Source organism: Lacerta agilis, chromosome 14 (assembly GCF_009819535.1).
Source record: "Lacerta agilis isolate rLacAgi1 chromosome 14, rLacAgi1.pri, whole genome shotgun sequence".
Classification (NCBI taxonomy): Eukaryota; Metazoa; Chordata; class Lepidosauria; order Squamata; family Lacertidae; genus Lacerta; species Lacerta agilis.
Genome location: NC_046325.1, coordinates 2,386,612 through 2,411,790, shown reverse-complemented (window position 1 = coordinate 2,411,790; position 25,179 = coordinate 2,386,612). Strand labels below are relative to the sequence as shown.

The 25,179-nt window shown below is 51.9% G+C and overlaps 1 protein-coding gene across 2 annotated transcripts; it reads right to left on the bottom strand.

Moving 5' to 3' along the window:
* Positions 1–97: 97 nt before the first annotated feature.
* FXR2 (FMR1 autosomal homolog 2) lies at positions 98–24,134 on the bottom strand. Of its 2 annotated transcripts, XM_033169074.1 has the most exons (18): positions 23,821–24,134; positions 14,357–14,409; positions 11,895–11,988; positions 11,687–11,758; positions 10,778–10,926; positions 9,730–9,823; positions 8,711–8,827; positions 7,976–8,146; positions 7,558–7,636; positions 6,874–6,983; positions 6,608–6,679; positions 6,246–6,332; positions 5,173–5,386; positions 3,714–3,923; positions 2,971–3,171; positions 1,286–1,381; positions 1,059–1,165; positions 98–361 (listed from the first exon to the last, which is right to left on the bottom strand). In XM_033169074.1, exons 1-18 carry the CDS (start codon positions 23,869–23,871, stop codon positions 263–265), a joined length of 2,076 nt encoding a protein of 691 aa, XP_033024965.1. In that variant the 5' UTR covers positions 23,872–24,134; the 3' UTR covers positions 98–262. The 2 variants fall into 2 exon arrangements, with proteins under 2 accessions (XP_033024965.1, XP_033024966.1); XM_033169075.1 differs by lacking the exon at positions 6,608–6,679 and having other exon boundaries at positions 23,821–23,969.
* Positions 24,135–25,179: the final 1,045 nt, after the last annotated feature.

Below are 25,179 nucleotides of genomic sequence, written 5' to 3'. Positions count from 1 at the left end.
AATTGTGGTAAAGACAAGTATCCCATCTTTGGCAAGCTTTTAACGAGCGCTAGGTGATCATTACCTTGGGATTCGGGTCGATTCGTTTCAATTATCATTTTTTTAATAATGGTTTTGTTCTTAAACAAGAGACTGGTGTGGTGTTTATTTCGTTTTCTCTTTTAAGATGTTGCAAGCAGGTGGAAAGTAGGGGTCGTTTTTCGTTTCAGAGGAGGGTTCGGCCGGCTGCGACTTGGGGCAGGGGCCCCGCACGCATGCGAGCTTAGGACACGCCGTTCACCAGGGCAGCCACCTCCTCGCTGGCGGCGGCATGCTCCCCGTTCTCTGTAGGGCCGTTGACAACCTTGCTGGTGGTCTCAACCTGGAAGAGAAGCCACAAAACGCAAACCGGTGACCCCCTTAGCAGGCCCAGCAAACTTGGGAGAGGCATGGCTACAGCCGGCCTAAATCAGTTTATCGTTTTCAGCAAGAAATGGTATCTTAATTATTTCTTTCATGCTGACAATTTTTTCTTCAGCTACGGCGTTTATTTCTCGGAAGGGAAAATTGCTACTTGAGCAGCTGCTGAAACCTTACTTAAAAATAAAATAAATAAAGCGAAACGACTTATTTTAACACATTTAAAAAAAACTTTCCCCAAGATGGCTATTCTCTCACTTCTCCACCTTCTTCTTCCGCACTCCGTATATAAAGGACATCATTGCACCTGATCAGAACTTCACAAAGGCGTCAACATGGCGCAGCATCGATATGCAAAATCCAGTTTCGCCATCACAGGCTTCGCAGTCTGGACAGAGGAGCAGGCTCATAGCAGCCTGACCAGCCCAAGGGGAGACGCGACGATAAGCCTGAATTGGTTCCTCTGGCTCCCCCCGCCCCAAATATTACAAAGAAAAACCTCTTGCTGCTTTTCTCAGAAGCTGCCATGTTTTTGTTCCAGGTGCCCCAAATTGTGGAACACACACACACACACACACACACACACACACACACACAGCCTTATGGGGCACGAGGCACAAAGCTCTCCAAAACCCTGCCCAAACACGGCCTTCGCTCACCTTCTGCTTGGGTGCGGTCTCCTCCGACGACTTCTCTCGGCTGTCTTTGCGCGGTGGGTGCTGACGGCTCTGAGACTCTGGCCGGGAAATGTAATCGGCTACGGTGACTGTTGGCGGTAGGGAGGGAGGGGGGGGGAAAAGACCCAAGGTCACGCACGGAAAAGCCCAAGCAGGTGACGGCGCAGAACCTTCCCCAAAGGAAGAAAGAAAGGCCAAAACGGCAATACCTTGCTGGCGGTCACGGCTGATGGAGCCGTCCACACGGTTGCCGCGGTTGCGTCGGCGCCTGCTTCGGTTCCGTCTCTGCGGTTTAGACTCCTCCTCTGGCGGGAGAGAAAAGGCAGGGCGGACTCAGGAGGGATAGGAAGGCTGCCTGTCAAGCTGACGGACTCCTCCGTGGCCGACCCCCCCCCGCCCCCTCCCCCCGCACCCTGCCAACGGGCTCACGTTGAGCTGCGCCTTTACAGAGCTCCCTATCACAACCCCAAGACCTGTCATTCCTGAACTGCAGGGGGTTGGACTAGATGGCCCCTGGGAGCCCCTTCCACCTCCACAATTCTACTATACTATTACAGTGGAACCTCGGTCGTCGAACACTTCGGCTTTCGAACGCAGACAACCTGGAAGTGAATGCTTCCATGTTGAAATGCGTCTCGGAAGTCGAATGGCTTCTAAGGTACGTTCCTCCATTTTTTCAATGGATTTTGCGCCTCGGTTGTTTATTGTTTTGGAAGCCGAACGGTATTCCGGAACAGATTGCGCTTGAAAACCGAGGTTCCACTGTATTCTCTTTCCTGGGTAGTCACAGTCAGCTCAGATCCCATCAGCTTACATTAATATTAATGAAATATTATTATTTCGTTAATAATAAAAACAACTCTCCCTTTGCCCTAAGGTCCCTGGGTGCATTACAGCATCAAAACACAGACAATATTTAGTTTACAAAAACTTATGATCACAAAAACAAGGTGGGTCTTAAAAATACACCCCTCAAGTGTCAAAGAGGTGCATGAGGATTTATGGCCCCTTTCGTCTCATTGACAACGGCACTCAACTGGCCAGACGTGAGCAGAATCAGACCCTCAGTTCCAGCCACCACAGGTGCAACTTTAAAAGGAAAGTAGGCGCTTTGTGGAGCAGCACTGGATTTATTTATTTACAAAGATATTTCTATACTGCTCTGTTGTAAAATTGCGTTTATAGTTATTTATCTCATAAAAATTGTACGCCTCTTGGTTGTAAAAAACAACCACCACCTTAAAAGCAGTTTACAAAAAGACAAAACAAGATAAAGAAAATATTACAGCCATACTTCAAAGCAGGAACAGGAAAGTTTTCAGCAGGTGTTTAGAAGCTGGAAGGCAGGTAGGGGCTACCAGAACCATGTTAGACTGACCCCCCGCCACCAAGAAAAAAAGCCCACAAGCTCCATCTTCCATATCATTCCATATATACGGCCTCGGTCCAGTATATGTGAAGGAGCGTCTCCACCCCCATCGATCTACCCGGACACTGAGGTCCAGCGCAGAGGGCCTTCTGGCAGTTCCCTCGCTGCGAGAACTGAGGTTACAGGGAACCAGGGAGAGGGCCTTCTCGGTGGTGGCGCCCGCCCTGTGGAACTCCCTCCCACCAGATGTCAAAGAGAACAACAACTACCAGACTTTTAGAAGACATCTGAAGGCAGCCCTGTTTAGGGAAGCTTTGAATGTCTGACTGATTATTGTATTTTAATGTTTTGTTGGAAGCTGCCCAGAGTGGCTGGGGAAGCCCAGCCAGATGGGTGAGGTATTTATTTATTTAATTTATTTTTATATCATCATCATCATCATTATTAATTATTATCCCAACTCCTAGCTCTTCCTGATCTCCACAAGCTATGGCTGTGGATGGGCCTGCCCCCCCCTCCACTCACCCAGGCCGTTCTCGTTGACAGACATGTTGTCCGACTCCAGGGCTCCGTCCATCATGGTGGCGTCTTCGTCAGTGCGGCGCCGGCGGGAGCGGCGCCGGCGGTTGCTGATAGGCTGCGACTCGCTGGCGTCCGTGTCCGCAGTCTGGTCGGTTTCGGTGTTGTCCAGCAGGCTGTAAGGGTTGCTGTCGGGGTCTTTCAATACTGCAGAGGGAAGAGGCCGCCTGTCAACTGTCTTCGTCGCGCAAGGTGGTGGGGAGGCCAAAACCTGATGCCCTCCGCCTCGGCCTGCCTTCCCAAGGCTGGAGAAGCGAGGCACCAGGCTTAGTGGGAGAGGTGTAAGGCTCTGGCGCAGGGCCCTACAGGCCTCCCATCTCCTTCCCAAAGCTGGGAAAATGCGAAATAGGTTTTGGGTAGGAGGCTGGAGGACTCTAGGACTCACACTGCCTTCCCAAAGCCTTGCTTGTGGGGCAGTGTTAGGGCCACCCAAAAAGGGCCACATGAGACCACCCTGTCCTAGGCCTTTGTCTTAGAAAATCCAGAGCTCAGCAGCTACTGGTGGGAGGGGAGGTGTCTTTAGGCTGTTCAACCACCAGGTCACAGCAACGGTTGAATCCAGCTGGCCCCCCAGCCCAGGAACATCCTGCTCAGGGTTTGGGAAACAAGAGTGATGGAGCACCACCCCCCCCCCACCAACCTGCTTTCTGGCCGTAGGGCTCCCCAAAAGGTTTCTGCTTCTTTCGTACCTGAACTGATGGAGGAGCTGTTGTACTTGCTGCTGCCTCCACTGCTGCTACTTCCGCGAGGCGCCGGAGCAGGGCCCCGCCCCCGCCCCGCCCCTGGCCGTCTGCGGCTGTCCTCCGGGCGGGGGTCACGGTCGCTGAGCTGCGGGCACTCGTAGTCCTCTCTCTTTTCCGACTCTGTTTCCGAAGCGTTGGACACATCTGAGTTGGTAGCTAGGGAGACGAGGCGCGGAAAGAGGGGGCCCAAGTGGGAACTTAAGTGGCTGGTCTTAGAGCAGGGGGAAAGACTGGTGGCAGGGAGACTGCTTGCCTCCGGGCAGGAGGCCGTACTCACTGTTTCATTTAGCAAAACCTCTAGCTGCTTTACAAGACTCTAGAAGTATTAAATGCCAAAATATATTAAATACAGTAAAAATTTCTACAAATGGAGATCAACACGCAGCAAATTTGTTATAAAAATGCCGCAAAGCAAGCAGGATAAATGCTCCTAATCTTCAACATAGGTAAATGAGTTTTTAAAAATAAAGGCAAAGGGACCCCTGACAGTTAAGTCCAGTCGCAGACGACTCTGGGGTTGCGGCGCTCATCTCACTCTATAGGCCGAGGGAGCCGGTGTACAGCTTCTGGGTCATGTGGCCAGCATGACTAAGCCGCTTCTGGCAAACCAGAGCAGCACACGGAAACACCGTTTACCTTCCCGCCGGGGCAGTTCCAATTTATCTACTTGCACTTTTGACGTGCTTTCGAACTGCTAAATTGGCAGGAGCAGGGACCAAACGTGAGCTCACCCCGTCACGGGGATTTGAACTGCTGACCTTCCGAACGGCAAGCCCTAGGCTCAGTGATTTAGACCACAGCGCCACCCGCATCCCAAATGAGCTTTTAAGAGATGCTTAAAACTTCCAACACATGGAGCTTCCTGAATCTTTTATAGCCGCGAAGGTGTCCCATAATCGAACGGTTGTAACCAAAAAGGCTCGCTTCCATGAAGTTTCCAGGTGGCAAGCACACTAGCTGAGGCAATGCTTGCACAACCACATTTCACACAGAGAAATGGACTTGGTTGTCAACAGAACCTGCCCACCCCAGGTAGAAGATATTCATTCCCAATCCAGACAGGGGCACCCCTAAACACTCACAGGCAGTTCGCTATCCTGATCCAAGGAGCTTCTTCCCAAACTGCTAATGTTCTGCCCTCCAGTTGTTCTGGAGGGAGAAGATTGGACCTGTTCTCACTCGCCAATCCTGCTTCCAATGCTAAACAGCTGATCTGGAGGGATGCTAAACAGCTGATTTGATGTTAAACAGCTGATTTGGTGGGAATGGCTGATTTGGTGGGATGTTAAACAGCTGATTTGGCGGGATGTTAGCAATGCGATACAAAGAGCTCCTCCATGTGTGCAACCCCAGGAATTCTGGGCACAGTCCTTTGCCCAGAATACCTGGGCCTCACACAACTCACCATAACCGGAGTTGGGTCCCCTGCGCCCACGGCCGCCGCGCCCACCGTAGCTGCCCCCGTAGGTCCGCGTGCCGTGCAGGGAGGAGGTGCTCTCATCTGTGGTGTAGCCACCCCGCTCCTTATCCGACCGGTTGGAGAGGGGGCGGAAGCCCAGGCCGATCTGGCGCAGCTGCTCATCGATCTGCAACCGCTCCAGGCGCAGCTGCTCCACCTCCTGGCAGGGGGAAGGGGAAAAGGGTTGAGAACAAGGCCCCAGGGCCACCAACCCCAGTCGGGGAGGAGCCAAGGGCCTCACAGAGAAGGAGGGAAGAGTGTCTGTCTGCTTCAAGAGAGCCGGCCGTCTCTCAGCAGCGCTTGAAAAAAGCTGGGGGAAAGTCGAGCAGAAAGGACACAAACGGTCAGAACTCTTCCAAGGCCAGGAAAGGTCCCCAAGCACCTTCCCCAAAAAGAACTGCACAAAAGCATTCCAGGGGGGGGGGCATCCTACATCTTCCGGACTTCACTCATTTTAATTGTATGCTGCTTTCTATACCCCACCCCCAAAAATACTGCACAGTCAAAGAAAACAGGAATGCAATTCAAAACCAAACAGTGCAAAATGAAATTCTATAACCATAGCAAGTATAGTAACATTCTATCTATCTATCTATCTATCTATCTATCTATCTATCTATCTATCTATCTATCTATCTATCTATCGTACTGCAGGCAATATCCAGCCCCCAAGAGCAAAAATAAACAAGGGAGATTGACAGTTTCCCCTTGGTCCTGGAAACAGCTGTCCTGTGATCTTGCTCACAGTGCCTCTCCTGCAGCAGATTTCAAGGGGAAGGAGGAGGGGTAGCTAGAAAGCTGCCCTCCCATGATGCTGATCTTTAAACATCAACATGTCAGCACCTGGGGGGGGGGCAGATGTCCTCAGAACCGGGCGGCAGTTTTGACATTCTGCACCTGTGTCCCAAAATGGAGGGGTCTGGCAAAAATGCTCTGGCCCCAGGGTGAAGGAAGCAGGCTTGCCCCGTGGCCCGATCCTCCCTTGCCACAGCCCAGGAGAACCACACCAGCGGCCTTACCTGAAGGTAGGAGAGATGGTACTCCAGAAGCGCCTGTGCATTGCTGATGTTCTCCCGCGTTCCCACAAAGATGAAAGGGACCATCCCCTGGGGGAAAGGAGACAGGGAGTTTGGCAAAGAGCAGGCACCTTTTACCCAGGCAGAACACGGAGAGGTTACCAGGGCCGACAGCTTTAAAGCCAATTAGTCAAGTAAAACGTTCCCCGCAGAGGCATCCCAGTTAAACCAAAGGGATGGCATTTAGTGCTCTGGGAAAGCAGAGTTTCGACCAAAGCAGGACAGAGGGCAGGCCCGTCTGAGTTTTCGAGAGGGAAAGATTATCGGGATCCAAGAAAGAAAGAAAGAAAGAGTCAGAGACATACATTTGGTTCTTGTCCAATGTCTGTGTCTTGGACAGCTTTAGCCAGGGAACAAATTGGACCAGCCAGCAAGGACTGAAAGCAGACAAATGCAGATGCGATGATTTGATGGGGCGTGGCATGTGGGAAAACGTGGGACACTGTGGCTTTGAGAAGAGGCATCTGGTAAAAGATGAGATGGAAACCTGGGGCTTGGGAACTGGGGCAGGGGACCCACACAGGAAGAAGCTGCTGCTGCTGCGGCTTCTCTGCTCTGCAGCCCAATTTACCTCCTCCCTGGGATTCTTCTTGTCATTGTCGCCTTCCACCCGAACTCGGACCACGCCGGATTTGTCCACAATCTCCTGGATGACTTTGCCGTTCTTGCCTATCACTTTCCCTGCAGGAGGGAAATGAAGACAGGGAGTTGAAGGGCGTGCGCAAATCAAGCACACACAGGCTGCTAGCACGTTGCTCTGCCACCTTAACTCTATGCGCCTAGTGCCAAGTCACTCGCAAATTGGCTCCATAGTGCCTTGTAGGGGGACAGGTCAATGGACGAGGAAACCCACAAGTAAACAACACCTCCATCCAAAAAAAGAACCCCTTTTTGCACACACACACCCTCGTACACTTGCGCTCGTTGCCAATGACAGGGAAGGAAAATCATTGACGCCCTTCAATTCTTTGTTGGAGGAAAATCTATGCAACAAATCTTTGCTTGAGGAACAGCTCTGCCAGCCAGATTCCCGAGTGCCTTGTACTCCCCTGCCTGACTTGTGCAACTAAATCCCGGGTTTTCTCAAGCAGAATTGCTGCAACTCAACTCCCAAGCAAACTCAAAGGTAGCACTGGCTTCTGAATCTGGTTTCACAAACGTATGTTTTTGTGAAGGGAGAGAAAGAAGAGGAGGAGAGAAGGAGTGGGATGCTCCAGCAGGTTTCATCCTGGAGCTGGGAAACTGCCTCACTCACCGACTAGGTTCCGAGGGACTTGAACAGAGTCTTCGGAGAATTCGAGGAAGCTCCTGGCCTGCTTGCAGGCTTCCGGGGTCTGCGGAGGAGCAAAAGGGAACAGCATGCCAAGCAGCTCAACACACAAATCTGGTGGCTTGCGAGGTTCTAAGTCACCAAGGCTGCTCAGGCCTGACAGGCTGTTTACAGATCCTCCCACTGCACAGCCACATGCCGGGCCTTTCTCTCTCCAGGCCAAGAGAGCCCAAAGTTCGCTCCTCCTCAGTTAAAGCCACCTTGCTTACCAAGCCCCACAGCCAGAGTTTCTGGCCCCACTCACAGGTCTCATTTATCAGGTGGTCTTTGCTCCTCGTCTCTACGCACCAGCCCCAAGTGAAACGAAAGCAGGAGAATTCTAGAAGCAGCCCCCAGCCCCTACCTCCCCGTAGATGCGGAAGGTGCAGGTCTCCTCGTCCAGCTCAATGGCAGTGACGCCCAGCACTTTCCGGGCCTGCTGGATGTTGGCCCCGTGGGTTCCGATGGCCAGCCCCATCAGGTCCTCCCGCACCGTGAACTCCTCCTGGAATGCTGACGCCAGCTGCTTACTCGTCTGGGGGGAAAGAGGCAGAGGCACGATGGGAAACAGCCCTCAGAAGTCGTGTGAGCCCCGCCTCTCCTTTCAAGCCTGGGCCCTCACCCCCCACAAAAGGCCTAGCATTCAGGCCAGGCAGCCATGCTCAGGAGAGGATTCTGGGGACAGAGCAGGTCTTATGAGACTGAATCAACTAAGGTTGGCACATGGGTAGGTCAAGCTTGTGACTTTCACAGAACGCTGGAGGGAGAAGTGTACTTTCCAAATACCAGCTGCTGGGAACCGCAGGAGGGGAGAGCGGCTCTTTTGGCTGGGGTCCTGCTTGCAGGTTTCCCGTAAGAGGTACCTGGCTGGCCACTGGGAGAACAGGGTGCTGGACAGGATGGGCCTCTGTATCTGGCAGGGAGTTCTCCCAAACCAAAACACTGCATTCTCCAGCGCTGCTTTGCATTTTAGAAAGGTACCCTTCTGCCTCCGTGCTTTGCACTCCTCTCCTTTGGGCCCAGTATGGCAGCTACTGGCACCTAGTCCTGAGCCAGAGACGTCCCCCCTCCTGCACTCAGAGGGGCCTCTCTCCCTCACCTCCAAGTGTTTGTTGGCCTCCTCATTCCGGGACATGAGCATCAGCTTAGTCCGGATGCTGCGCAAGTGCATGTCGCCCAGCAGAGATGCCCTCTTGACAGTGGACTCGTTTGTGGACTGCAGGGAGAGAGGAAACTGACGTTAGGCTGCCGTGTGCTGGCAAACAAAGAACACAGGTGAGCCTACCACACAGAATTGCCCCACCAGGCTTTAATGTGTTTAAAAACAGGTAAAGGTACCCCTGACCATTAGGTCCAGTCGCGGATGACTCTGGGGTTGCGCGCTCATCTCGCTCTATAGGCCGAGGGAGCCGGCATTTGTCCGCCGACAGATTCTGGGTCATGTGGCCAGCATGACAAAGCTGTTTCTGGCGAACCAGAGCAGCGCACGGAAACGCCGTTTACCTTCCCACCGGAGCGGTACCTATTTATCTACTTGCATTTTTACGTGCTTTTGAACTGCTAGGTTGGCAGGAGCAGGGACCGAACAACGGGAGCTCACCCCGTCGCGATGATTCGAACCGCTGACCTTCTGATCGGCAAGCCCTAGGCTCTGTTGTTTAGACCACAGCGTCAGCCGCGTCCCTTTTTAATGTGTTTAGTCTAACAATAATTCAAACTGTCAGGTTACAGGTTTGGTGTTGTCAATTATCCACCCAGTTAAAATTAAAGCAAATTTAACACGGAAACCGCAGCAGTGTTGGAGAGGATCATTTCCTCTGAAGCGAGAAAACTCCCCCCACCCCCAGGGAAGACGCCCTTTATCATGTTCCCAGTGCAAAACGAGAGATGCTTCACAGGTCTGGACGAGAAATATGCAAGAGCTGCACCAGATGGAAGACGTTGCAGTTGTGCATTTAGTGGTCATCTGCAGTTTCTGCCACTAGAGGGGAGTGAAGAGCCGCACAAGTTCCGGCTCTGAGCCGGCAATGGCCCACCAACAAGTCACAGGCAATTTCCTCCCAACTTGGTTCAGCTAAGCAGGCAGAGGCCACCCCCGAAACAGAGGAAGAGCCTTACAAGGATGACGAGCTCACTGCTGGTGGAACTGAGGAAGATGCAGTTCGCGCTCACGGCTTTCTTGAACTCTTTGTGCACGTTTTCGTTTGAGCAGCTGCGAGGAGGAAACAGAGGAACGGTAAGGAGTTTTGGAAAAGTGTGGGCGCCAACCTGAGCTGCTAAAAGTTCAGGCTTCCACATGCGGTGGACCTGGGAATGTGTACAGGAAGTTTGGAGACAGGTTTTACAAGAGATCTCATGAGATTGTAGGCAGCCCAGTGAATCTCGATGCCAGGCTACGTTTACGATCAACGTTCGAGGAGGACAGTGCAGAGCTAATTTGTAAAACTCTCATTATATATTTGTGGGTTGAGATTAGAATGACTACTTTGCCCAAGAAATGCAGTGGACGTTTCCCTTCACATTTGGTTTAAGGCGGCCTCCCATATTGCTTATTCGGAAAAGTTGACTCATTCAATAGTGCACCTCCTAAAACCTACTTCCCTTCTGTTAAGAAGCTCTTAGGCTTCTTTCCCTTCAGATGGAGCAAATGTCTGCACAGTGCAAGCAAAATCAAGCCCAGGCAGATGTGGGCTGATAAGAGATTTGAATCGGGAAAAATGTGGATTTGGCAGACAAGCTCCCCCCTCCCACACACAGTTGTTGTTGCTGTTAATGATACCCCACCCATATGGCTGGGTATCCCCAGCCACTCTGGCGGATTACAGAATATATAACATAATAAAGCATTAAACATTAAAAACTTCCTGATACAGGGCTGCCTTCAGATGTGTTCTAAAAGTTGTGCAGTTCTTTATCTCCTTGGCATCTGGAGGGAGGGCGTTCCACAGGGAGGGGGCCACTACAGAAAAGGCCCTCTGCCTGGTTCCCTGTAACTTCGCTTCTTGCAATGAGGGAACCAGCAGAAGGCCCTCCCTTGGAGGAGGACCTCAGTGTCCGGGCTGAGTGATGGGGTTGGAGACGCTCCTTGAGGTACACTGGGCCGGGGCAGTTTAGAGCTTTAAAGGTCAGCACCAGCACTTTGAATTGTGTTTATGTGAACACTCACGCCTCCTTGAGATCCTCTGGTACCGCAATGGTGACTTTGAAAAAGCTGCACTTGGTGGCCACTTTGCTGGGGTTGACGGGCCGCAGCCGCTCCAACGTGACGATTTCATTGTAGATGGCATCGCAAGCGGCGTATTCTATGACGTAGAACTGCAAGAGGAGGACGAGATCAGAGGGAGCCACAAAGAAGGGCCCCTTCACTGACGCGGCAGAGGAAGAGGCCAAAAGAGCTGCAGTTATGTTCTGCCTTTAGAGTTGTTAAGCCGAAGTAAACTCAAACAGGAGGGGGGAAAGTGAATTCTAACTGCACACTGTATCTCTGAGAAGAAAAAAAACCCTGGAAAACTCTTCCATGCGGTTAGGGTCACAGTTCCCCCCCTCCTTTCAATTGCAGGCTCCCCTCCCCTCTCTGGATGTAACAGTCTTCCTTGGAAATGCAGAACGAATTATGTTCACACTAAGAAACTCACTGATCACTGCTGCTTGGGGGAAGTGGAAACTTTCACACCTGCAAAGTCAGGCCGGCTTATGACCCTGGAAGCTTACTTATTTTTATTTACTTAAAAAAAATTATATTCTACCTGTTCCCATCGAGTGAACTTAAGGCAGATTACAACAACCTCATGACAACACGTCACAGAAGCATCCTAAGAACATCTGCATTGCAGCACCATCACTATTCCGCATTTTGGCCCACGGCATCCAGACGCTTTGGGAGCCAATCTGTGAGGATTTGCTGTGCACATGGGGAGCTCCTACCATGTGCTGGGGAGGCGGAAGGGGCTGAAGCTCCTGCACCGAGGGGCTCAGCTCATCAAATGTGTTAATGGTGAGAGGGACAGGTCACTCTGCCCCCTCACTGAATGCCTGAGAATATTTCAAGGGGGAATGTATTTTGTTCAATACTTACGTCTCCTTTCATCATTCGAACCCTGGCCAGCCACCAGCCACATGGCTCATGCTCATTGGCTCGGGAATAAACCTAAGGGGACAGGGAAATTCAAGTTAGGGGGGACACCCTCCACTCCCAGCAGCTTCCTACTCACCCCGCTGCTCCATCCCCACCCCCCGTCCAACCCCACCCAGGTGCAGAAAGCCTCTTGGCAGCCTTCACTCACCTCCACCTCATCCCCTTCCAAAATCTCCTTGCTGTAGTCTGCGGGTGGGGGCAGCCGCACGTCGCTGAAGGGGATTTGCCTTTCGGGCTGCCAGCTGGGAAGAGGCAGAGAGTTATTCCAGGTGACAGTAAGGGGAGACCAGCTCCCCATCAACACACACAACGCTGCTTCGCAAGCTGTGGGAGTCGCTTGGGGCTAAACAATGCCAAGAGTCGAATTTTGCGCAGGTGAAAGCAGCAGGGACCTTAGGCCAACACTGGCACGCGCCCCTCCCACCAATTTGGAATGGCTGCTTCATAGAAGCACACTCCAAATATCCCCCCCCCTCCACTGCTAACAAGCTATTCTCTTCCCTAATGACTCAGCAGCATGCATCGGGCAACAGCAGCCGGTCTGGACTCCCCCCCCCCCCAGCAACATGCTTTTCCAACCACAATTGCACATGCCAGAAAAAATTCCAGACCCCTGGCTGCACACGCACCTAGGAAATCAAATGTATCACCTTGTGGTTTTAATTCCACCCCCCCTCCCTCCAGTGCTATGGAACGCTGGCTCTTAAATATTCAGTGCCGGCTCCTAGGAACCACAACTATTTGGCAATGCCGCTGGTTAGACATAAAGGCCACAGTACCATAACCTGATGGGGGGTCAAAATAGTTTAGAGGCAAGGAAGCCTGCTAAGAGCATGCAGACGTTCTTGGGGGGGGGGGGAACAGAGGCAAGATGAAAGAAATGAGGGGAGGAGAATGCAAGGACAAATCCACCCCCTCAGGAAACACCACAAGGAGGGCTGGAGACTGGGGCCGACAGAGAGACACTACACTGGGTGGGTATTTATAGCCCGCCCCGCCTCTCGCAGGGAGATCGTGCTGCAGCTGTGTTCCGGCCCTGTCAGAGCACAATCCTGGGAACTGGCCGTGGTGCTGCAAGGCTGCCTCATTAACTGCAGCGGAATTAGGCAGCATTTGCATACCACCGCCACGCCCACACCACCCTGGGTGGGGACACAGAGGCGGCCAGACACAGCTGCTGGCAGGCTGCCAGCCTCCTTTGCTCACTAGTCCCTACCGGCTGACGACCAGAGCCGCAAACTCGGGCCGGCCTCTCAGTGAGAGCTCCAGCAAACCCAGCACCTGCTCTTCTCAGAGAGCAGGGCCAGCATTTAACCTCCGCCCACAAAGCTTTTTATTTTTTCCCGGGGGGGGGGGAGGAGGAGGGAAGCAGACAGTCGCTTGACTGCAGTGCCTAGAGGCCAGGGTGGCTTCCCTCCTCCTTACAGCTGTTGCAGAGACACATGTCTCCCTGACGCTTCAGCTGCCGAGGAAGGACCTTTGCAAGCGGCTCAAACCTCTCTCCTCCAGCAGACGCTTCTGGCTTTCTGCTGAGTCAGGAATTTCAGTCACTTTCGCCTCCAATAAGCAGCATTTAAAAACAAACAAAATACCCACCCTGTTGCTTGCGAGCGACAAGGTGTTTGCTGTGCAGTATGCTTCCCGAGTGCACGCAGAGATCTTTATGAGGGTGGGGCTGGGGTACAGCACCCCCCCCCCCCGCTCCTTAACTGCTGGGGGATTGACGCACTCTAACATTACCAGCACCAATGCTGTGCGATGCCTACATAGGTGGGTGACAAAGTCCTCTCTCTTGGCAGGCATCCCCGCAACCTCCTGTCTCCACAGACAGAGGAGGGAGAACAGGGCTAGGGGTGTCCGGCTCACGGAGATTGAAGATGAAGAAGGGGGGGGAAGCCCAGACTAAGGAGGAAGGAACCACCAATCGGCCCCAGAGAACTGTTGAGGCAGCCACTTCCCCACCTCCCTGGGGTGACCAAACAACTGCGCTCTGAGGGGTGGGGAGTTCCTGACGTCATCTCCTGACGGGACCCCCAGCCAGCGTGAGAGAGCCTTGTTGCGGTTGTATTTGGTAGCCCGGGGATGCCTAGTTTGATACAGCAGCTGGTAGTCAAGCAGTGAACTCCAGGTGGCCGGGGGGGGGGGGGGGGAGAGCAATCTCGCCACCGGCAGAAGTTGCCACAAAGCAAGAACAGAGCTCCAGGAGGAAAGCCCCTGTTTCTTCCCCTCTGCCACCAGAGTGTAAAGCAGGGGGTGGGAATGGCCGTCGTTTCCTGGGTGAGACCAAGGGACATTTGGGGGGGGGGAGCGACTGTCCACAAGAATAATATTCTTTCAATTTCCGAGGAGCCAGCCGCACACAGCGTTCATATTACACAAGGTGCCAGCTTCATATGTCTAGGCAAACAAGCCCCTGCTCTGCCGGGTTAGCGGGGTTTCATTGCCAGAGGTGGCTCAGAGCTGGTATACCCGGGTTCTACCCTCATCATACGATGGACCTCAAGAACACAGGGGCAGCCACTACTTCCAGAGGGCTGGAAAAAGGACGGGCCGATCTTGGCCTGCCAGCTCTCTGACAAAACAGCAGAGCAGGGCGCAGCAGACACTCACTTGTTCTCGAAGGATATCGTGACCGAGTCTTCGTGGACATCTTTAACAAAACCCTGGAAGGGAAGGAACAGACAAGAGACACCGCGTTAGCACCACAGCCGGCAAGTCCCCAAAGCTCACTGCAAAAGGGGCGGTGCTGGCCGAGCAAAAAAGGAGCCCCGCAGAAGGAGCCACCACCACCAAGCCACTGCATCCCTCGACTGGGACCAGCGGACCCAAGATACCAAACAGCCACCGCAAAGCAGCAGCATGGAAAGGGAGACTTCGCAAGACAAGAACAGCTCTGCGGAAGCAAAGGTTGCAACTTGGCGACAACCCCCAAAGACGTGATCCTCCGAGTCACTGGCCCCTAAGGTAGTGCTGGCTGGAACCTGAAAGCCTAACCAGGTGTGGCATCGCCTTCATGACTCTCGATACAACAGGAACAGAGAAAGGCAGGGGAAAGAAGGGGACATAACGTGTGTTCCAAAAAGCGGCTCTTGGTGTGTCAGGGGAAGGTTTGGGACATAAAAGAGCCTGCTGGATCAGGCCAAAGGGCACTCCTGCATCCTGTTCTCACAGTGGCCAACCAGTTGCCCACAAGCAGAATCTGAGCACAAGAACACCCTCTCCTCCTGTGGTTTCCAGCAACTGGTATTCAGAAGCGTTGCTGCCTCCAACCTGTGGAGACAGAACACAGCCACTGTTGCTAACAGCCGCTGATAGCCTTCTCCTCCTCCATGAATCTGTCTAAACCTCTTTTAAGGCATCTAGGTTAGTGGCCATCACTGCCTCCTGTGGGAGGGAGTTCCATAGTTTTAACTATGCGCTCCATGAAATACTTCCTTTGACATGTCCTGTTCAGGAAGACATGAACTTCTCTCTCCCTCTCTCTCGTGCACACCCCGCCCTGTCACATTTACTCCTCCTCAAGCACATTCCCTGCCAGACTAGCCAACGCCAGGCAGTTTAGCTCATGACTCCTCCTTCAAAGAACACATGGCAGCTTCCTTTCAGCGCTCAGGAGCTCACATGCTGCCAAGGTCTCTGGGTCAGATGGCACTGCGCTTCTGCAGCAGAGGACCCCACCCTTAGCCCTCACTCAAAGCCAACCCCAACCTGCCCATCCGTTTTTAATCCCAAAGCAATGCAAGGCTGCTTGGGGTCAGAGAAAGGTGCTCAGTGGGACAGCCGTTTGGGAGGAATGTCTTGATTCTCCGGGTGCAACCCTCTATTCACTTACTTATTTACGACATGTATAACCCGCTTCTCCTCAAAAACCCAAGACAGTTTCAAGATTAAAACTTGAATGGCCTGGCTTGTACCAGGATTGAGATTTGGGACAACTGCAAGAGGAACAGTAACACTTGTAAGTGAATGTTTTCTGGAGATGCTAGGGGGAAAGGGGTCCAACAGGCAAATGGTTAGCCTGGTTAATGGACACAGATGGATAAACACGTGGGGTGGGGTGGAGGGAACCAATGGCATTATTGAAGGGGAAAACCATGCTTGGATTAATAATTGTTTGTTTTTATTTAGGGAAGCCAACTCCATCCCTGAATACAGGCTAAAGTATTCCACAAACAACCTCTCTGCGTGGTGGTCGTTCTCTGGCACAGCCTTATTCCTTCAGGCACGTGGCTTTTAGAAGACGGGGGTGCAGCCATGCCCCTGCCTCTCTCGACATTTGACATTTGGGGGGGGGGGGAGAAGAGGGCAGCCACAGGGTTGCAATCGAGGGAGGGAGGCACGAACACGTTCTGAGTTTGGAGTGTGATGAGGGCAGGGCGAAATGTCCTGCATGTCTAAAGGGTGATGGGAGGAACAGGTGCTCCTGCGGACAGATGTCTCCTCCGCCAGGTGCTCCGCTGCGAGCAAACAGCCGCACGTCTCCTTCCCAGCTCCAGAGGAAGCCGGCTTTAAGCTGAGTTCGTTGCCCAGCAAGCAGTGCCGCTATCCCAGCACACACAACTCACTGGGACGGAGAAAACATTAAGCTGGTCATCTCACCGCTCAGCGTCTGTTGGAGACAGCAGAAAGGAGTTCCCTCTGGTTGGAAGAGGTGGCATACATATATCCTTGACTGCATGGCTCCTTTCCTCAACAGCATGCTAAAAATCTCTCCTCCTCCTCCTCCTCCTCGGACCTGATGACCTCTTTAGCAAGTCTGGATGCTACCCGTAACTTGATCGCCCAAGCAAAATACTCCTCCAGGCCCACATTAAGTGCGTAATAAGAGCCTGCTGGATCAGGCCAAAGGCCCATCTCAGCCAGCACCCTGTTCTTCCAGGGACCCACCAGATGCCTGTGGGAAACCTGCAAGGAGGATTTGAGCGCAAGAGCACTCACTCTCCCTTCTTCTCAGTAACTGCGGAGGCGGAGCATAGCTTTCATGGCTAACAGCCATCGACAGCTCTGTCCTCTATGAAGTGTCTAATCCTCTTTTAAAGCCATCTGGCTTGACGGACATCCTGTGGGAGCGAGTTCCACAGTTTAACCACGAGTTGCATGAGGAAGTACTTCCATTCATCTGTCCTGAATCTTCCAACATTCAGCTTCAGTGGATGTCCATGGCAAGAGAGAGGGAGAGTAACTCCCCCCCCCCTTTGCTCCCTGTCTATCAGTCTGGTGCAGGGGTCAGCAACCTATTTCAGCCGTGGGCCGCTCCACTGTCCCTCAGACCATGTGGGGGGCCGGAGTATATTTTGAAGGGGGGAAAATGAACGGATTCCTATGCCCCGCAAATAACCCAGAGATGCATATTAAATAAAAGGACACATTCTACTCATGTAAAAACACCAGGCAGGCCCCACAAATAACCCAGAGATGCATTTTAAATAAAAGGACACATTCTACTCATGTAAAAACACGCTGATTCCCGGACCATCCGTGGGCCGGAATGAGAAGGCAATTGAGCCGCATCCAGCCCACAGCCCTTAGGTTGTCTACCCCCGGTCTAGTGGGTGCATCCTGGGGCCTTGGACTGGAGGCCTTAGACACAGTCAACAGTTAGCCTGGCAATTCAGAAAGTAGCGAAGAGACAGAGGGAGCACCATCCAACAAGGACCCGCAACTGTGTATTGTGGACAGGATCAAAGATTCTGGAGTCTTTGTGAACTACTCCATGCCTGCCCTCTCCCACAGACTGGAGAGCTCCAAGAATCCCCTTTAAAGCCCTGCTGCGCCTGAGGCTATATACGTCTCCAGGCCAGCAGAGAGAATCTCATTTATCATTCATTCAGCACAGATGGATCAGCCCCCTTCATTCCATTAGGCCAGCACACAGGAACATTTATATCTCCCACGTTCTACACCTCAAGCCTGGTCTACCTGCCCTCTGGCTTACGCTGCTAGGGCTAAATGAAAACTGCAGTGTACAACCTTTGCAATGGTTGGGACACCAAGTCAAAGAGTTTCAAGGAACCCCCCCTTAAAAGTTTCAAGCCCTCCACGAACACAAACCGCTTCCATTCATGAGCAACTCTACAACTTGAGAACCCTCTGAATTTGCAGAGGATAATTTTACTCTTTGGTGGTTCACTGTATAAAAAGCAGCAGCTGGACACTAAAAATTCTCGTTGTTGTTGCTGCAAGACATATAGCCATTGTCCGCTAGGCCGTCTGTGCACAACTTATTTGACATGCAGCGATACTCCACAAGCATTCTCTCCTGCGGGGAACATGTATGCAAAGCCGTGTGCATAAAGTATTTTCAGCCCCAAACAGGGTAAAATACTTGAAATCTCTCAAGTATCAGCATAAAATGCTAGGCACCTGGTCAGCCAGGACTCTCCCAGATCTAGCACAAGATATCCAATACCGCCACATCTGACTTTGAAAAGAGGAAACACCTTGAAAAATTAGGGATTGTTAAAAGCAAAGTTGAAAAGGGATGTGAAGAGGGTCAAAGCTCTCTAGAATGTGTGGAGGTTGATCTGAGCCACAGTAACAGAAGCTCAGCTACAATGCAGAACGTAGATCAGGAAAAGTACCACCAGGGCCAAGAAGATGCCAGCATGGCTAACAAGCAGCGTCAAAGACTGAAGCCTTGTCCAAGTAAACACAAATTCTGGCAAAAGAAATGCAAGCAGACAATAAGGGATGCTTTAAAGATGATAACAATACAGTAACAACAACTGAGGAGCACATCACTAAACACATTAAGACCAACAATAAACAATTATGCAAAAACATTAGAAATATGTAGGAAACCAGCTAGGGAGGTGGTGGGTCCTTTGGACGACAATCAAGTCAAAGGAGGAAAAGGAGATTACAGAGTCCATTCTGTGCACTTGTCCTCGCCGAGGAAGATGTGGAGCAGATCCCTGTGCCTAAACTAACTTTCACAGGAAAGAAGTCTGAGGAACCGGGGTGAAGAGGGGTCACAATAGATGAGGTTGTAGGACTTAATGACAAATGAAAAACTGAGAAATCACCAGGTCCAGATGGCAGCCACCCAAGAATTCTTAAAAGAACTGAAACGTGAACCTACCAATCTGCTACAAAAAAAAAGTAACTTATCCCAAAGTTCAGCCTTGACACCTGACGACAGGAAAGTGGCTGCTGTAAGACAATTTTTTTTAAAAGGAATCTAGGGGATCCTGGAAATTACAAGCTGGATAGCTTAAGAAGTGTGAAGAGCTGGTGGTAAACATGTTCTTTGGGAGTGTCAACAACCACACAGATTTCCAAAAAGCTACCGCTAAAAGCCCTCACCCAAAACTCATTAAACTTAGCAGTCATGGGATAAGAGCAGAGGGACCCTTTGGAACAGTAGCCGGTTACAGAAGAGGAAACAGAGAGTAGGGATAAACTGATTGTTCTCCTCATAGAGGGATGCAGACAGTGGTGTCCCCCAAGGATTGGTACTGGGGCCTGTGTTTTTTTCAGTTGCTTATAAATGAGTTAGTGGTGAGCCGTGAGGTAGCCAAGCCTGCTGATGACACCATTTTTTGTGGAACTGCAAGGAACTACAAATGATCCAGCAGGGCCCTTCTTTTTGTTCTTAGGGATGAGACCTTGGGGGGGGGGTAGCTTGATGGAAATGTCAATCCTACATTCAGCAGCTGTGAAAAAGGCAAATTCCACATTAGGGGTCATTAGGAAAGGGAATGAAAATAAAACTGCCAATACTATAACAATGATATACAAATTTATGGTATACTTGGAATACCATGTCCAGAAAAGTACAGTATGTTATGTTGTAGAGCTGGACACGGTTCAGAAAAGGACACCCAAAATGATCAAGGAGTTTGAGAAACTCCTCTATGAAAATATGTTGTATTTGGGTTTTTTAGTTTAGAAAAAAAGGTGAGAATTGGGGGTGGGGAGTGATGATAGAAACGTGTACAATTATGTATGGTGAGAAAGTGGATAGAAAAATGGTTTTCTCCCTCTCATGATACTAGAACTCATGGACACCCAATGAATCGGATTGTTGGAAATCTCAAAACAGCAAAGCAAAGTACTTTTTCAAACAGTGCATAGTTGAAACTTTGGAATTCACTCCCACAAGAGGTAGTGATGGCCATGGACATGGGGAGGTTTAACAAGAGAATTAGACAAATTCAGAGAAGGTAAGGCTATCAATGGCCACTAACGATGATGGCTACATTTTACCTCCAGGATCAGAGGCAGCAGGCCTCTTGACTATCAGCTGCTGAGAATCACAAGTTCTGTTGTACTCAAATCCTGCTCCCCTTGGGCATCTGGTAGGCCACTGTGAGAACAGGACACTGACTCAGCTGGACTCTTATGTTCTTACATCAACTATTACTACTGGTAGTTAAAAGTTAACAGGATGTAGTCGACTACCAGTGGCAAGGCAATACCGCCATGTGTATTACTGCCTAAGATTGATATTCTGTCAACATGCACACTCTGTTAAAAAAGAAAAAAAGGCCAGCCCATTAACCTTACTCTTAGGCTTCAGGTTTTTTTACTCAACGCTAGAGATGTTCTACAAAGGACCACCAGTAGTGACTGGCAGGCAAAAGCTCACCTTTCAAATTCTAAGAAATAAGGTCTTCCATGAAAACCTTTGGGAAGCCCAGGAACACACAAAAAAGAATTGATTTGTGGCTCGTGGATTTGAAAACAAAGATGGCGCCACAGTAGCCCAGGAGCTGCTGAAACCTCTGAAGAGGAAGCTGCTGAAGTCGAAAGGCGGAAAAGAATACGGGCAAATCGTATACTTCAGCTTGGAAGTTAGTTAGCATACCCTCCCTCTATGGATGCAGTTCTATAAAACGGGGTGTGGTGAAGAATATGCCATTGTCAGGAGGGACGTGCAGTCTTTAAAATCCTGTTCAGAAGCCCAGCACCTTTCCACAGACCGACACAACGCTTGGCTCGAGTAGACCGTTCCCACTTTCTCCTCATTCAGCTTTCTCGCAAGTCCACTGGGGCACATACAGCTTCCGGCAGCAGCAACCCACTTAAGCAGTTGCAACGGAGGTGCATGCAAACAAGCACTGCTGGAAGGAAGGATCTAGACAGCATGGATTCCTCAATGGGAGACGCCAGAGATGAAATGCTACACAGATACTTGTTGTACATTTGCTCCCCAAGCCATTTGAGCCAGTTACTTAAGATGTTTGCAGAAAGTGACATCACCTGAGTCCCCAGAAAACACAAACTTGCCTTTTACCAGGAGATACTATTTGGTGCAAAGCCCAGTATACTGTCTGCTCTTGCTGGCCCCAGGGCCTAAATGTATTTTCTGTCACCTGCTGCCTGATTCTTTTAAAAGGAGATGTCAGGGATTGAGCTCAGGATCTCCTGCATGCAGAAACAGGTGAACTACCCTGCGGAGCTACCGTTTAAGAACCCCACGTCTTCTGCAGCCCCAGTTCCCCAGGCTGAGAGTCTTTTGAGGACATGTAACATGATGCATGTTTCCTGGTGGTAAAAAATGTTATGTGATAAGGTAGGGTTATGAGTTTAAAAATAAATTACTTGATAAGGAATCTATGGAGATGCCACAGCAAAGAGCACGCAAACAGGCTAAAAATAACCCACTCCATTATGGGAGACGAGGATTAGCCCCTCAAATATTTCTATGTCTTTTTTTATTCTTATTACTGTTACTTATTAAATTTGTATAACGCCCTTCGTCCGAAGATTACAGGGCGCTTCACAACATGAAAATACAAAATGAGAATACATAATAAAACAAACACATTTAAAAGGCGACAGAATGCTAACCAGCCAAAGGTCTGGTTATAGAGAAAGGTTTTTGCCTGGTGCCTAAAGATAAGTAATGAAGGCACCAGGCAAACCTTCACGATTCATGGCCATCTACTGGTTGTGACTCCATTCTGAAGTGGGAAGTCTAAAATTAGCACTAGACAATACACTGAGCCCCCACCTCGCAACCTTGTGATTAGGTTACAAAATTCCCCGAGGCCTTTCTGAACAAGCAATCGCTTCTCACTACAGAATAGGGACCAGAGATTCCGCTGAAACAAAATATCACTCCACTACACAGGCCCAGTAGAGCTTGGCAGAATTCAGAATCTCTCATACCCTAGATATCTTGCGCTTCCTCCTTCTCTATGTTTGACCCTTCATGTTGAGCAAAGCAGCATTCTTGACAACTAGGTTCAATGACTATGAAAGCCTCCGCTTCTAGAGAGACTGGCATTCCTGCTACCACTCTGAAGGGAGAAAAAGCCCTTTTCCAATGTGAAAAAGGTGTGGGTCTGGAACTGCCCAGCCTACTGGAACAGCTTGTTGGTCCTAATTTAGAGACACTGCAAGTTACTTGAGAAACTCAGGTCTTGCTACAATGAAGAACTGCTTTTAGACCACTAAAGGTAATTCCACTGAACATGATTGGATGCTCAAAAGCAGTAAACTGCAAAGTGCAAGCCTTGAATCTGGAAAGCAGACTGAGATCTCAGCTGGGCACAGCCTTGTGCAAGCCGGATGGACGATTAACTTCCCATCGGAACTAATCAGGGAAATACACATAAAGTAACTCAGCTTTTTATTACAGCAAGACAGGGTTGCACTAATCCTGCTGATGGAAGAGACCCACCACTCCACTTGCCTCGTAACACATTTGAAAGCACGAACAAATGAAGTTGTCTCCTATTGCACTGAACCACTGGCCCTGTATCATCCATTATGAGACGCAGAAAGGATCAGGCAGAGGTCTTTCCTTCACTGTCCTACCTGAGGCCCTTTTAGCTGGAGATGTCAGGCATGGAACGTGGAACTTAATACTCCCACCACTGAACAGTGGTACTTTCCAAGGTGAGCTTATTTCCCCCCTATTTTAACAGCACCTGCTTCATAAAGATACAAACAGAGTCATTCCCTACAAGGCAGGAAGGTACTTCAAGGAGGGGTGGAACTGGATCACCTTCCGTATAATACATTTACTTCCAGCACCTGGGCGGAAGCAGCACTTGGGGAGAGAAGAGCCGCAAGTCAGAAGGAACATGTGTCAGTGCCAATCAAGCAGCAGACAGATACAGTTACAAGATCTCCCATCCTTATTTCCTTACACAATAAAGGAACACTAAACTCGACTGCACTGCGATATAAATATATTTCTGCCTGCTGGATGGCTGCTGACTAATACGCTCATGGCATTTCAAGGTACTCTGTTTCGGAGGGAGTACCTTACCAGGAAAGGCAGGCTTCCGAATGTAGGGAAGGGGCAAGGGGCTCAAAAGATGTGCCTGATAGAGGAAAACTAAAATAAAAATAGCAGGTAAGCGCAACATGAGGCTCAAGTAACACAAGAGACCCCTCCTTCCCTCCAGCCCAGCCTGTCAATGAGATCAGGCCTTTGGAAGGGAGCAGAGGCCTCTGTTAAGCTGATCCCCGGCATTGCAAAGCCATGACATGAGCACTGGACTCAACCTTTCTATCCATAGACGCTGACCTGGCGACCACTCACAACCAACCTCAGGATACACTCCCAATCCACCCAGCCTCCTGATCTGCAACACACGCCCAAACCATGGCCCTTCCTCTTAAGTCTGAAGGCCCAGAGCTCTTCCCCCCCCCCGCCCCATACCGGGCCCTCTGACCCTTTCAAGCCCCCCCCCATGCCCAGGGGAAGTCTCCTTTGCAGAACCCCGAGCGTCCCTTGCCTTCCCCCTTTGTAGGGGCTTCACTTTCCAGAATCCCCAACCCCACCTTCCTCTGAAGCTCCCCCCCTCCCGAAAGATGCCCTCCTCCTCCCCACGCTCGCTTTTGCATGGCCCCTAGAAAAGCCACCCGACGGAAGAGGTGTCTCCGCGCCCCCCCCCCATTTCAACCCAGGGGTCCCCAACACCCAGGCCACAAAACGTACCGGATTTGAGACAGACACCCCCCTGCCTCTGGGCTCCCCACCCTGGGAGGAAGGCCCTCCCCACCCGCCTCGAAGCCCCTCACGCCCTCCCCGGGATCTCCATGGCAACCCCTAGGTCCCCGCCCACCCACCCCCGGTCTCCACGGCAACGCCTGTCCCCGCACCCCCGCCTCACCTTGTAGAAGGCCCCGTTGGAGCCCCGCACCTCCACGGGCAGGCCTTCCATGGGCCCCGCTGGGGACGAGGGGGAGGGAGGGGCGGCCGCCGCCAAGGAGGGGGAAGGAGACGGGGAAGCGCCGCCCCGGCCACCGCCGCCCCCCCGCGGTTGTGCCGCCGCCGCCGCCGCCGCCGGTGGGGGGATGGGGGCGGGGCGGGGCCCGGCCTCCTCCGGCTCCGCCACCGTGACCGGCCCCCAGCCGCGGCCTGGCGCGGCCCGGACTCCGCTCTCGGCCTTCCGCCGCCGCTCCTCCTCCTCCTCCGGCCTCCTCCTCCTCCGGCTTCCCCGGCGCCGCCGAGAGCGAGAGAGGGAGAGAGAAGGAAGGAGCGAGAGCGCGCGCGCGCGCCTCTGAAGGAGGGAGGGAGGGAGGGAGAGCGAGCGAGGAAGACCTCCCCTCAGAGAGAGAGAGAGAGAGAGAGAGAGAGAGAAGGAGCGCGCGCGCTGCGCTCCGCCCCCTCCCTTTCGCCGTGCGTGCCTCGGCGTAAGCTCGCCCGCTCGCGCTGCGCCGGAGGAGGAGGAGCCCTCCCTCTCTCGAGGCGGGCCACGCCCACCGCGCGCCGGAGGCTCCAATCCCCGCGCGCCTCCGCTCCCCCCCCCCCCAGCGCCTCCTTCGCCCCTCCTTTGGCCAATCGCCGGCGAGCGCTCGCGCCAAAAGGCGGGTTACAGGAGGGAGGAGATTGCTTGTGACTCTCTCTCTCTCTCTCTCTCTCCCTGCGCCGCCGCCGCCACTCAAACAACTTCTCTTGTTTCTCCTCACGCCCGCCTCGCGTCCCCCTGTCCCAAGCAACCAATCGAAAAGGGAAGGCGGGGTTTGCCGCCGAGACGCCAATCACAGCGCCAAAGCGCAGGCGCAGCAGGCTTTTCGAGCGTTGGCCAACCCCGGGACAGAACTCGAGAGGGTCCCGCCTCTGCTGACCAATCATGAAGGTACCGCCCCTCTTTTTAACAGTTTCCTTTAGCTCGCGGGCGTCTTTCCCTCGAGGGTCGCTCAGAGTCCTGCGCTGTGCGGGCCCCGCCCCTCTCCCTCGGAAGTGCCTATCACATGCAGGGTCCCGCCCACAAATCAGGCTCTCCCTTTCTTTGATTGGATTTTTCTTCATGTCAGATCGATAGGGCGGTCATATGAGGGGAGAGGAGCCCTTCCCAACAACTCGGCCTTTGACCACGCCTACATTCTTCAGTAGACCAATAAAATTGGACACCCGCCTCCTTGGCCTACCCTTCTCGAATGTCAGTCACGAGAGGCAGGTGCTGTTATGCCGCCCCTTTCTCAGAGCTGTGGGTTCGCGGCCCTCGCGCCGCTAGTTTAAGTTTGAG

Coding starts and splice junctions, on each gene's coding strand:
- FXR2 (XM_033169074.1), bottom strand. CDS start 23,871: ATGGAAGGCCTGCCCGTGGAGGTGCGGGGCTCCAACGGGGCCTTCTAC. Junction 14,410..23,820: donor CCAACGGGGCCTTCTACAAG/GTGAGGCGGGGG, acceptor CTTCCCTTCCAG/GGTTTTGTTAAAGATGTCCA. Junction 1,382..2,970: donor TGTCAACGAGAACGGCCTGG/GTGAGTGGAGGG, acceptor CTCTCCCGCCAG/AGGAGGAGTCTAAACCGCAG.